We start from the raw sequence: 13,533 nt of genomic DNA, 5'->3' as shown, positions 1-13,533 counted from the left end.
TAGATAACCAGTCAGCCATCAGGACCAGATCAGAGTCTCGTAGATAACCAGTCAGCCATCAGGACCAGATCAGAGTCTCGTAGATAACCAGTCAGCCATCAGGACCAGATCACAGTCTCATAGATAACCAGTCAGCCATCAGGGCCTTTCAACAGACAGACTCATAGATAACCAGTCAGCCATCAGGGCCTTTCAACAGACAGTCTCATAGATAACCAGTCAGCCATCAGGGCCTTTCAACAGCCAGTCTCATAGATAACCAGTCAGCCATCAGGACCAGATCAGAGGAAAAACATGACCTCACTGCTGATGCATAACTTTTTTCAGCAAAAGCACATTTTGGTTTATTGTTTTTACACAATTTTAATGTCACATATGCAAAGTATTCAGTAATCCCTGCTGATGTCACTATATGAAAGAGAGAAAGGTGAGATATATAGAGAGAACTCACTGTTCCCTCAGCCAGAGCAGAGATGACATTCCCCAGAGCAGAGAGGGACTTATTGATATTTTTAGCTTCGTCCAACACGGCTCCTTCAGCACCTGTTTTACTGACCTTAAAGAGACAAACAGAGAGAGAAAAGACTGTAAGCAGGGGAGAGGCCACACAATGCAGCAGCATCTTCTATCTGACAGGCCTGGACTTATAACACATTATAAAACAGTTATAACAGTCATAACACAATTAGTTTGTTGGGAGTCTGTCTTCATGAGTCAGCAGGTGGGAGAGGACATATGATGCTTCAGCATCTTACGCCTGAGTGACAAGCTGGGAGTTATAACAGCTTATAACACAATCATAGCACAGTTATAATACAGTTATAACACAGGTATGCATTTCTACAAGTAATGGCGGTTCATTGGCGTCTTCATCAGACAAGCCTAGAGTTATAACACAGTTATGACAAGTTATAAACAGCTTAACACAAGTTCTGGTGGTTTGTTGGAGTCTGTCTTTACCATCCTACTGATTTACCTTCTCACTACCAGCCAGATCTACCAGGTATAACTTCCCTGACAGTTTCTTCTCTGTTTCCACATTCTCTTGTTTGATGTTGATCAGGAAGATGCTGTGGCTTCTGGAACTGTGCTCATTCATGTCTATGAACAGGACAAAATACGTATATATTATAGAAGAAGTATATATTATTGAAGAAGTATATATAATAAAATAGGTATATCTTATAGAAGAAGTATATCTTATTGAAGAAGTATATATTATAGAAGTATATCTTATCAAATAAGTATATGTAATTGAAGTATATATTATAGAAAAAGTATATCTTATAGAAGAAGTATATCTTACAGAAGAAGTATATATTATAGAAGAAGTATATCTTATAGAATAAGTATATCTTACAGAAGAAGTATATATTATTGAAGAAGTATATATTATAGAAGTAATATATCTTATATTGGCAATGATACACCCTTCTAAGGAGTGTTTCCTGGCCTCTGTGCGTCTGCTTGCAGGCCGGGATACTGTTAAACACTCTTAGACAACTGTTGATCTAAGAAGGGCTTCATTAATAAATGTGATTGATTGATAGAAGAGACACAACATACTTGTCACAGCCACGTGCCGGTTGGCCTTTCCCTCATCGATGACATCCATGACTTCCTCTGGACTGGACACAAAGCGCTCTGTACAACCCTGGGACAGGATCACATCACAGCTTTAACAGGTTGGTGCCTTTTATGATTTCCACAACATTTTTTTTATTTGAACAATTAACTAGGCAAGTCAGTTAAGAACATATTATTATTTAAAATGGCAGCCTACCCCGGCCAGACCCTCCCCTAACCCGGACGACGCTGGGCCAATTGAGCGCCGCCCTAGGGGACTCCCGATCACGGCCGGTTGTGATACAGACCGGGATCAAACCCGAGTCTGTAGTGACGCCTCTAGCACTGCGATGCAGTGCCTTAGACCGCTGCGCCACTCGGGAGGCAGCCTTATAATAAGACATTATATAGGCTGATACATGCTTATGACAAGTAATAAAGCATTATACACCTGCAGAATGTGTTACCTAACCATCTGTACTGCTCACCTTGACATAGGGAACTCTGTTCTTGTCCTCATGCACAGCCAGGTTGGTCTTTGACACTGGAAAAGAGGGAAACGAGTCATTAGGAAAGGAAAGGGGGATAGCTAGTCAGTTGTACAGCTGAATGCATTCACCTGAAATGTGTCTGAATTAGAGAGGTGCGGGGGGCTGCCTTAATCGACATCCATGTCAACGCCACCTGCAGAGCAGTTGCTGTCGGGGGTTAACTGCCTTGTTCAAGAGGAGAACGACAGATTTTTCCACCTTGCCGCCTCGGGGATTTGAACCAGCGACCTTTCGGTTACTGGCTCAACGCTTTTAACCGCGAGGCTACCCCATTATGATCTGTCTTAAAACGATCTCGGTTCATCTTCAAAAGACTTCTCTTTTTGAAGTCCATCCAATACGAGTTCTTCTTACCATCTAGTAAGTCTCGGATCTTGTCCAGGTAGATTTCAAAATACGAGACCTGCACAAGAAAAGAGGAATCAATACAGGGTACATTTTGATGACCGTAGAAATGGTAGGAGGTCGTCTGCGCTCCTTAAAGGTCCTTGATACCAAATATTGTCTGTTCCAGGTGTGTAGGTATCAACATGAGAATACTGGAAGGGATGGAGACAGACACACTGTTTAACCTCTGGATTGATTCATCTTTTTAAAAAGATTTGATGACCAGACATCTTGTTGATATTGATTTGATACTTGTAGAATGACCTTGTCTTTCTTATTGGCCCTTGAAGGGATAAATAAAGTTGAATTGAACAACTTAATACCTTGATGTGGAACTCGAGGTTCTCGTCCATGGAGTAGATGTGATCGAAGATGTCGTGAGCGATGCGTGGGATGATGCCCATCAGCTGGGGGTCGTGGAGCTTGCCCTGCGACGAGGAACAGTACATTACATCACACTCAATACTGATTATTATCACTAAATAGTCTGGGGTCTGGGGAACATCCCTTATAGCCAGCTGTTCTATATACACTGAATATCTACAGCGGTTCTATATAATATACATCTATACCCCCAAGAAGCAGCTGTTCTATATGCTGTTCTGTATCTACTGCTGGCTTTAGCTGATCCTTGCTGTTCTATATGCTGTTCTGTATCTACTGCAGGCTTTAGCTGATCCTTGCTGTTCTATATGCTGTTCTCTATCTACTGCAGGCTTTAGCTGATCCTTGCTGTTCTATATGCTGTTCTCTATCTACTGCATGCTTTAGCTGATCCTTGCTGTTCTCAGTGAAGAAGAAACAACTGACACTTTAAAAAGCCATTAACTGCTCGAGGACAAATGCAACCTATAGTGTTGGTGGTCCAGTTGTGTAAATCACCCACACTACAGTACCATAATCTCATCCTAAATCAATTCAGTCTCAGAGAGTAATGAAAGTACGCAATGTATGTCTGCCCCACTAACTGATCTGATGTGTTTTACTGCTCTTACAAAGGCTGGACTGAGTTCCAGTGAAATATCCTGTCAGAAGGTGCTCTGCTGAACTGTCTGAGAATAATCCGTTCAGTCGTCTTGGTACCGTGTTCTCAGGGCGTACTATACCTACAACATATCGGTTGCTTTTAGATCATATATTTCATGTCTCTTTTCCTTTAGGCAGGTGCCATTACTACAGAGAATCAGGCTGACCTCCATGGTGTGGGTCTTCCCCGAGGAGGTCTGTCCATAGGCAAAGATGGTTCCATTGTATCCTCCAAGGACGTCTGTGTGAATACAATACAATACAGTTCAACTTTATTTGTCCAGAAATGTGTATTTTTGCTGTCTTGTGTTTTTTTACCGACCCGCCGGACACCACACATACACAAGGACTGTGGATCAGTCATAATAACACTTATTCTACAAGGAGAAGGACTCACCAGCTGGGGTTAGCCTACCTTCAACAACCTGTCTGGGCTTAGTCTACCTTCAACAACCTGTCTGGGGTTAGTCTACCTTCAACAACCTGTCTGGGCTTAGCCTACCTTCAACAACCTGTCTGGGGTTAGCCTACCTTCAACACTCTGTCTGGGGTTAGCCTACCTTCAACAATCTGTCTGGGGTTAGCCTACCTTCAACAACCTGTCTGGGGTTAGTCTACCTTCAACAATCTGTCTGGGGTTAGCCTACCTTCAACAACCTGTCTGGGGTTAGCCTACCTTCAACAATCTGTCTGGGGTTAGCCTACCTTCAACAACCTGTCTGGGGATAGCCTATTTTCAACACTCTGTCTGGGGTTAGCCTACCTTCAACAACCTGTCTGGGGTTAGCCTACCTTCAACAACCTGTCTGGGGTTAGCCTACCTTCAACAATCTGTCTGGGGTTAGCCTACCTTCAACAATCTGTCTGGGGTTAGCCTACCTTCAACAACCTGTCTGGGGTTAGCCTACCTTCAACAACCTGTCTGGGGTTAGTCTACCTTCAACAACCTGTCTGGGGTTAGCCTACCTTCAACAATCTGTCTGGGGTTAGCCTACCTTCAACAACCTGTCTGGGGTTAGCCTACCTTCAACAACCTGTCTGGGGTTAGTCTACCTTCAACAACCTGTCTGGGGTTAGCCTACCTTCAACAACCTGTCTGGGGTTAGCCTACCTTCAACAATCTGTCTGGGGTTAGCCTACCTTCAACAATCTGTCTGGGGTTAGCCTACCTTCAACAACCTGTCTGGGGTTAGTATACCTTCAACAACCTGTCTGGGGTGTATGCTACCTTCAACAACCTGTCTGGGGTTAGCCTACCTTCAATAACCTGTCTGGGGTTAGCCTACCTTCAACAACCTGTCTGGGGTTAGTCTACCTTCAACAATCTGTCTGGGGTTAGCCTACCTTCAACAACCTGTCTGGGGTTAGTCTACCTTCAACAACCTGTCTGGGGTTAGCCTACCTTCAACAATCTGTCTGGGGTTAGCCTACCTTCAACAACCTGTCTGGGGTTAGCCTACCTTCAACAACCTGTCTGGGGTTAGTCTACCTTCAACAACCTGTCTGGGGTTAGCCTACCTTCAACAATCTGTCTGGGGTTAGCCTACCTTCAACAACCTGTCTGGGGTTAGTATACCTTCAACAACCTGTCTGGGGTGTATGCTACCTTCAACAACCTGTCTGGGGTTAGCCTACCTTCAATAACCTGTCTGGGGTTAGCCTACCTTCAACAACCTGTCTGGGGTTAGTCTACCTTCAACAACCTGTCTGGGGTTAGCCTACCTTCAACAATCTGTCTGGGGTTAGCCTACCTTCAACAACCTGTCTGGGGTTAGCCTACCTTCAACAACCTGTCTGGGGTTAGTCTACCTTCAACAACCTGTCTGGGGTTAGCCTACCTTCAACAACCTGTCTGGGGTTAGCCTACCTTCAACAATCTGTCTGGGGTTAGCCTACCTTCAACAACCTGTCTGGGGTTAGTATACCTTCAACAACCTGTCTGGGGTGTATGCTACCTTCAACAACCTGTCTGGGGTTAGCCTACCTTCAATAACCTGTCTGGGGTTAGCCTACCTTCAACAACCTGTCTGGGGTTAGCCTACCTTCAACAATCTGTCTGGGGTTAGCCTACCTTCAACAATCTGTCTGGGGTTAGCCTACCTTCAACAACCTGTCTGGGGTTAGCCTACCTTCAACAACCTGTCTGGGGTTAGTCTACCTTCAACAACCTGTCTGGGGTTAGCCTACCTTCAACAATCTGTCTGGGGTTAGCCTACCTTCAACAACCTGTCTGGGGTTAGCCTACCTTCAACAACCTGTCTGGGGTTAGTCTACCTTCAACAACCTGTCTGGGGTTAGCCTACCTTCAACAACCTGTCTGGGGTTAGCCTACCTTCAACAATCTGTCTGGGGTTAGCCTACCTTCAACAACCTGTCTGGGGTTAGTATACCTTCAACAACCTGTCTGGGGTGTATGCTACCTTCAACAACCTGTCTGGGGTTAGCCTACCTTCAATAACCTGTCTGGGGTTAGCCTACCTTCAACAACCTGTCTGGGGTTAGTCTACCTTCAACAATCTGTCTGGGGTTAGCCTACCTTCAACAACCTGTCTGGGGTTAGCCTACCTTCAACAATCTGTCTGGGGTTAGCCTACCTTCAACAACCTGTCTGGGGTTAGCCTACCTTCAACAACCTGTCTGGGGTTAGTCTACCTTCAACAACCTGTCTGGGGTTAGTCTACCTTCAACAATCTGTCTGGGGTTAGCCTACCTTCAACAACCTGTCTGGGGTTAGTATACCTTCAACAACCTGTCTGGGGTGTATGCTACCTTCAACAACCTGTCTGGGGTTAGCCTACCTTCAATAACCTGTCTGGGGTTAGCCTACCTTCAACAACCTGTCTGGGGTTAGTCTACCTTCAACAACCTGTCTGGGGTTAGCCTACCTTCAACAATCTGTCTGGGGTTAGCCTACCTTCAACAACCTGTCTGGGGTTAGCCTACCTTCAACAACCTGTCTGGGGTTAGTCTACCTTCAACAACCTGTCTGGGGTTAGCCTACCTTCAACAACCTGTCTGGGGTTAGCCTACCTTCAACAATCTGTCTGGGGTTAGCCTACCTTCAACAACCTGTCTGGGGTTAGTATACCTTCAACAACCTGTCTGGGGTGTATGCTACCTTCAACAACCTGTCTGGGGTTATCCTACCTTCAATAACCTGTCTGGGGTTAGCCTACCTTCAACAACCTGTCTGGGGTTAGCCTACCTTCAACAACCTGTCTGGGGTTAGCCTATCTTCAACAACCTGTCTGGGGTTAGCCTACCTTCAACAACTTGTCTGGGGTTAGTCTACCTTCAACAACCTGTCTGGGGTTAGCCTACCTTCAACAACCTGTCTGGGGTTAGCCTACCTTCAACAACCTGTCTGGGGTTAGCCTACCTTCAACAACCTGTCTGGGGTTAGCCTACCTTCAACAACCTGTCTGGGGTTAGCCTACCTTCAACAACCTGTCTTGGGTTAGCCTACCTTCAACAATCTGTCTGGGGTTAGCCTACCTTCAACAACCTGTCTGGGGTTAGTCTACCTTCAACAACCTGTCTGGGGTTAGCCTACCTTCAACAACCTGTCTGGGGTTAGTCTACCTTCAACAACCTGTCTGGGGTTAGCCTACCTTCAACAACCTGTCTGGGGATAGCCTACCTTCAACAACCTGTCTGGGGTTAGTCTACCTTCAACAATCTGTCTGGGGTTAGCCTACCTTCAACAACCTGTCTGGGGTTAGTCTACCTTCAACAACCTGTCTGGGGTTAGCCTACCTTCAACAACCTGTCTGGGGTTAGCCTACCTTCAACAACCTGTCTGTGGTTAGCCTACCTTCAACAACCTGTCTGGGGTTAGCCTACCTTCAACAACCTGTCTGGGCTTAGGCTACCTTCAACAACCTGTCTGGGGTTAGCCTACCTTCAATAACCTGTCTGGGGTTAGCCTATCTTCAACAACCTGTCTGGGGTTAGCCTACCTTCAACAACCTGTCTTGGGTTAGCCTAACTTCAACAACCTGTCTGGGGTTAGCCTACCTTCAACAACTTGTCTGGGGTTAGTCTACCTTCAACAACCTGTCTGGGGTTAGCCTACCTTCAACAACCTGTCTGGGGTTAGTCTACCTTCAACAACCGTTCTGGGGTTAGCCTACCTTCAACAACCTGTCTGGGGATAGCCTACCTTCAACAACCTGTCTGGGGTTAGTCTACCTTCAACAATCTGTCTGTGGTTAGCCTACCTTCAACAACCTGTCTGGGGTTAGCCTATCTTCAACAATCTGTCTGGGGTTAGCCTACCTTCAACAATCTGTCTGGGGTTAGCCTACCTTCAACAACCTGTCTGGGGTTAGCCTACTTTCAACAACCTGTCTGGGGTTAGTCTACCTTCAACAATCTGTCTGGGGTTAGTCTACCTTCAACAACCTGTCTGGGGTTAGCCTACCTTCAACAACCTGTCTGGGGTTAGCCTACCTTCAACAACCTGTCTGGGGTTAGCCTACCTTCAACAACCTGTCTGGGGTTAGCCTACCTTCAACAACCTGTCTGGGGTTAGTCTACCTTCAACAACCTGTCTGGGGTTAGCCTACCTTTAACAACCTGTCTGGAGTTAGCCTGCCTTCAACGATATGTCTGGGCTTAGCCTACCTTCAACAACCTGTCTGGGGTTAGTCTACCTTCAACAACCTGTCTGGGGTTAGCCTACCTTCAACAATCTGTCTGGAGTTAGTCTACCTTCAACAACCTGTCTGGGGTTAGCCTACCTTCAACAACCTGTCTGGGGTTAGCCTACCTTCAACAACCTGTCTGGGGTTAGTCTACCTTCAACAACCTGTCTGGGGTTAGCCTACCTTCAACAACCTGTCTGGGGTTAGCCTACCTTCAACAACCTGTCTGGGGTTAGCCTACTTTCAACAACCTGTCTGGGTTTAGCCTACCTTCAACAATCTGTCTGGGCTTAGCCTACCTTCAACAATCTGTCTGGGGTTAGCCTACCTTCAACAACCTGTCTGGGGTTAGCTTACCTTCAACAATCTGTCTGGGCTTAGCCTACCTTCAACAACCTGTCTAGGGTTAGCCTACCTACAACAACCTGTCTGGGGTTAGCCTACCTTCAACAACCTGTCTGGGGTTAGCCTACCTTCAACAATCTGTCTGGGGTTAGCCTATCTTCAACAACCTGTCTGGGGTTAGCCTATCTTCAACAACCTGTCTGGGCTTAGCCTACCTTCAAAAACCTGTCTAGTGTTAGCCTACCTTCAACAACTTGTCTGGGCTTAGCCTACCTTCAAAAACCTGTCTAGTGTTAGCCTACCTTCAACAATCTGTCTGGGGTTAGCGTACCTTTAACAAACTGTTTGAGGTTAGCTTACCTTTAACAATCTGTCTGGGGTTAGCCTACCTTTAACAACTTGTCTGGGCTTAGCCTACCTTCAACAATCTGTCTGGGGTTAGCCTACCTTCAACAACCTGTTTGAGGTTAGCTTACCTTTAACAATCTGTTTGGCACAGGCATCGTAGACCTGCTCCTGGGCTGTGTTGGGAGGCAGGACGCGGTCAAAGACATATGGTTTACCCTGTCCAGAACAGACAAAATGCACAGTGATTACAGAGCTCTATGGGAAAGTGGTCATGGGTAAATGGGAGCTCAATACCACCTCATACTGCATTCTCTCTAACAACACTATGTGAATGGTAATCAATAATCAATAGCAGAGCTTGTGAATGGTAATCGGTAATCAATAGCAGAGCTTGTGAATGATAATTAATAATCAATAGCAGAGCTTGTGAATGGTAATCGGTAATAAATAGCAGAACTTGTGAATGATAATTAATAATCAATAGCAGAGCTTGTGAGACAATTACAATAGAGCTACAAGCAGCTGGTTTGATCAACACTATCCAGCCTGGTCTATGGGGACGGACACAACACAGGACTCCCTCATTTGACAACAAGCCTGTCAGCAGCTGAGCTGTCTGCAGCCTACAGGAGAATGAGGAGACGTCTGTACCAGCTGAGCTGTCTGCAGCCTACAGGAGAATGAGGAGACGTCTGTACCAGCTGAGCTGTCTGCAGCCTACAGGAGAATGAGGAGACGTCTGTACCAGCTGAGCTGTCTGCAGGCTACAGGAGAACGAGGAGATGCCTGTACCAGCTGAGCTGTCTGCAGGCTACAGGAGAACGAGGAGAGGTCTGTACCAGCTGAGCTGTCTGCCTGCTACAGGAGAACGAGGAGATGTCTGTACCAGCTGAGCTGTCTGCAGGCTACAGGAGAACGAGGAGATGTCTGTACCAGCTGAGCTGTCTGCAGGCTACAGGAGAACGAGGAGATGTCTGTACCAGCTGAGCTGTCTGCAGGCTACAGGAGAACGAGGAGACGTCTGTACCAGCTGAGCTGTCTGCAGGCTACAGGAGAACGAGGAGATGTCTGTACCAGCTGAGCTGTCTGCAGGCTACAGGAGAACGAGGAGATGTCTGTACCAGCTGAGCTGTCTGCAGGCTACAGGAGAACGAGGAGAGGTCTGTACCAGCTGAGCTGTCTGCAGGCTACAGGAGAACGAGGAGATGTCTGTACCAGCTGAGCTGTCTGCAGGCTACAGGAGAACGAGGAGATGTCTGTACCAGCTGAGCTGTCTGCAGGCTACAGGAGAACGAGGAGATGTCTGTACCAGCTGAGCTGTCTGCAGGCTACAGGAGAACGAGGAGATGTCTGTACCAGCTGAGCTGTCTGCAGGCTACAGGAGAACGAGGAGAGGTCTGTACCAGCTGAGCTGTCTGCAGGCTACAGGAGAACGAGGAGAGGTCTGTACCAGCTGAGCTGTCTACAGGCTACAGGAGAACGAGGAGACGTCTGTACCAGCTGAGCTGTCTGCAGGCTACAGGAGAACGAGGAGATGTCTGTACCAGCTGAGCTGTCTGCAGGCTACAGGAGAATGCATTGATGTCTGTAACAGCTAACAGGCCTACTGCTTTAAACAGAGGCTTCTGTTCTTTCTCTGGAACTAAAGTGATTCATGTGAGATCTCATAGGCCTTCATAATACACAACTGTATTAGGCCTCAATTTCATATTATATTCGGTAAATATGTGGTATACAGTGTACTTCCTTAACACACACACTGACACAATGTTTCATTATGATGGCAGGCAGGCAACCTTATGCATAATACATGAACACTGAACGGGTGTTGAGCATAATGACGAGATACTGTTACCAGACAGACAAGCTATTGTAATGAGAGCTCTGTAGGCCTTCTGTACAGAAGACATTTTAATAAAATGCTGCACTTGAGCATGCAAAATAAGACCTTTAGTTCTTATGTAGATGTTTTGTGAGAATCTATGTCGATACTTGCTTGTCGAACGTCTTATTCCAAATTCATGGGCATTAATATGGAATTGGTCCCCCCCTTTTGCTGCTGTAACAGCCTCTCCCCTAGATGTTGGAGCATTGCGGCGGGGATTTGCTTTTATTCAGCCACAAGAGCATTAGGGAGGTCGGGTACTGATGTCGGGTGAATAGGCCTGGCTCGCAGTCAGCGTTTCAATTCATCCCAAAGGTGTTTGACGGCGTTGAGGTCAGGGCACTGTGCAAGCCAGTCAAGTTCTTCCACACCATCTCACAAACCATTTCTGTATCGACCTTGCTTTGTGCACGGTGGCATTGTCTTGCTGAAACAGGAAAGGGCTTTTCCCAAACTGTTGCCACAAAGTTGGAAGCAAAGGATAATCTAGAATGTCATTGTATGCTGTAGCGTTAAGATTTTCCTTCAATGGAACTAAGGGGCCTAGTCCGATGCATGAAAAACAGCCCCAGACCATAATTCCTCCTCCACCAAACTTTACAGTTGGCACTATGCATTCGGGCAGGTAGTGTTCTCCTGGCATCCGCCAAACCCAGATTCGTCAGTCGTGCTGCCAGATGGTGAAGCGTAATTCATCACCCCAGAGAACGCATTTCCACTGCTCCAGAGTCCAATGGCGGCGAGCTATACGCCACTCCAGCCGAGGCATGGTATTGCAGATGTTGATCTTAGGCTTGTGTGCGGCTGCTCGGCCATGGAAACCCATTTCATGAAGCTCCCAACAAACAGTTCTTGTGCTGCCGTTGCTTCCAGAAGCAGTATGGAACTCAGTAGTGTGTGTTGTAACCGAGGACAGACAGTTTTTTAAGCGCTACTCGCTTCAGAGGTTCTGTTCTGATAGCTTGTGTGGCCTACCACTTTACGGCTGAGCTGCTGTTGCTCACAGATGATTCCACTTCACAATAAAAGCACTTACAGTTGACCGGGGCAGCTCTATTAGGGAAGAAATTTGACCAACTGACTTGTTGGGAAGGTGGCATCCTATGACAGTGTCACTAAGCTCTTCAGTAAGGCCATACTACTGCCAATGTTTGTCTATGGAGATTGCACGGCTACGTGTTCGATTTTACACACCTGTCAGCAACAGGTGCGGCTGAAATAGCTGAATCCATTCATTTGAAGGGATGTCCACATACTTTTGTATATATAGTGTATATTGATTAGGCAGGTGATGGGCACACAGAGCGTAAGGCTGGAGAAGTGCATGACTCCCTTGCCACTAGCTGATAACCTGAACTTGAAGAATCATTCAAGCCAAGCCAGTCATCCAACTACTGTACTGTAATCCCTAGACATCAATTTAACAGGCTTGCCACTTTTAAATGAGTAACATTAAATAAATCCTATTAGATCCAATCCAATCAATACATTCAAAGGTATAGGCTGCGTGTGCTTTATGTTAGTAGAATGAGAGGAAATGCCTTATGTGGTTTATTTTCCTATGATGAGTGCTTCCATTCACCACAGGTGACAGAGAAGAACAGTATGTTAGCCACCTGGAATCTGCCATCTCAGCAGAGTGAATACCGCATAACAGCAGTGTCAAAGCACAATCTGCCTCTCTGGCAACAGCCCCGGGTCCCTGTCTCTCTCTGGCAATGGCCCAGGCCCTGTCTGACAACAATTCCCAATGCTCCATCTCAGGCCATCAACTGCCGCTGGAGATAGCTACAGCGCAACACAATCAAAACATGTAGGCTACCAACAAATGCTCTGCAGAGGCTCACAAGCATTTTTTGGGTTGTTTGTGGAAGTTGGCACATATATATTTTTTTTTTACAAAAATCTATAGGCTACAATCCAATGTGCTGCGTGTAAAGATTGTCAATACATTGGGCGCTCTATTGGAATTGCTCACTGCATTGCACATTTCCTCTGCGCGTTTTGCTGGTGTTTCAGTAGTCTAGTCGTGGCAACAATAAACCTACCTACACAAGCAACGTTATATTCAGCAGATAAATTAACTATTAGATGCGGAACTTACAGTTATAACCACGGTGTCGTCTTCTTTAAATTTGGGGATGTATTTGTCTCCTCTTGTTATTTCGGATTCATTTAGTGGCCTGAATCGGCACATTACTTTCACGCCGTATTCGGCTGCAGCATCCGCCATGGTTGCGATCTATCCAGGCAAGCAGATATCCAGATCAACTTTGGTCCGCGGAAGGTTTTAATCTGTTGAATGATTGTAAGTAAACCAACGCGTCCTTCACTCAAAGTGCCTCTATTTCGCTACGCCGTGGGTATTCAGTTGAGACAAGTGAAATCAACTGCAGTCGTCTTTTCCGATCAGAATGCAAAATATTGGTCCGGAGACAGTCTTGGATGAAAAAAAATATCAAAATCCTACAAAAATATAATTTACAAGGGGATAGGTAAAGCCTATCCTTCAGAAGAGACGAGTGGCGCGGAGTTGAGAAACCCCCGCATCGTCCTGCACGTTGCTCTGCGCTCTTCTCTTCCACACTGCATCAGCATCAGTACCACTCCCCTTCCCCCTCCTCCCCCCGGGCTGGGGCCCAGCATCTCGCTGCTCTATCCTCGAAATAACAGCTAGAGGTCAGTATTTAACCCTAAAAGGAAATGTATTGGTTTCAAATTTGAAATTTTATTGCCCATCAATGGAAAAAACTACAACCTGCAATTAATTCCAATATAT

The 13,533-nt window shown here is 46.3% G+C and overlaps 1 protein-coding gene across 1 annotated transcript; it reads right to left on the bottom strand.

Moving 5' to 3' along the window:
* Window positions 1-211: 211 nt before the first annotated feature.
* Window positions 212-13,366, bottom strand: LOC129840701 (kinesin heavy chain-like). Its single transcript, XM_055908784.1, has 9 exons — window positions 12,859-13,366; window positions 8,998-9,085; window positions 3,698-3,771; window positions 2,828-2,932; window positions 2,472-2,520; window positions 2,055-2,110; window positions 1,567-1,654; window positions 977-1,101; window positions 212-556 (listed from the first exon to the last, which is right to left on the bottom strand). Exons 1-9 carry the CDS (start codon window positions 12,985-12,987, stop codon window positions 227-229), a joined length of 1,044 nt encoding a protein of 347 aa, XP_055764759.1. The 5' UTR covers window positions 12,988-13,366; the 3' UTR covers window positions 212-226.
* Window positions 13,367-13,533: the final 167 nt, after the last annotated feature.

The sequence above is a fragment of the Salvelinus fontinalis genome, chromosome 41, assembly GCF_029448725.1.
Source record: "Salvelinus fontinalis isolate EN_2023a chromosome 41, ASM2944872v1, whole genome shotgun sequence".
Taxonomy (NCBI): Eukaryota; Metazoa; Chordata; class Actinopteri; order Salmoniformes; family Salmonidae; genus Salvelinus; species Salvelinus fontinalis.
Note: the sequence above shows the minus strand (reverse complement) of the source record. Positions and strands in the feature narration are given on the sequence as shown.

What these genes read in the sequence shown, in the direction of transcription:
- LOC129840701 (XM_055908784.1), bottom strand. Translation starts at nt 12,987, where the DNA reads ATGGCGGATGCTGCAGCCGAATACGGCGTGAAAGTAATGTGCCGATTC. An exon ending in GGAAGACCCACACCATGGAG is followed by an intron (nt 2,933 to 3,697) that starts GTCAGCCTGATT and finishes TCCTCGTCGCAG; the next exon opens with GGCAAGCTCCACGACCCCCA. An exon ending in ATCTGGCTGGTAGTGAGAAG is followed by an intron (nt 557 to 976) that starts GTAAATCAGTAG and finishes TGTCTCTTTAAG; the next exon opens with GTCAGTAAAACAGGTGCTGA.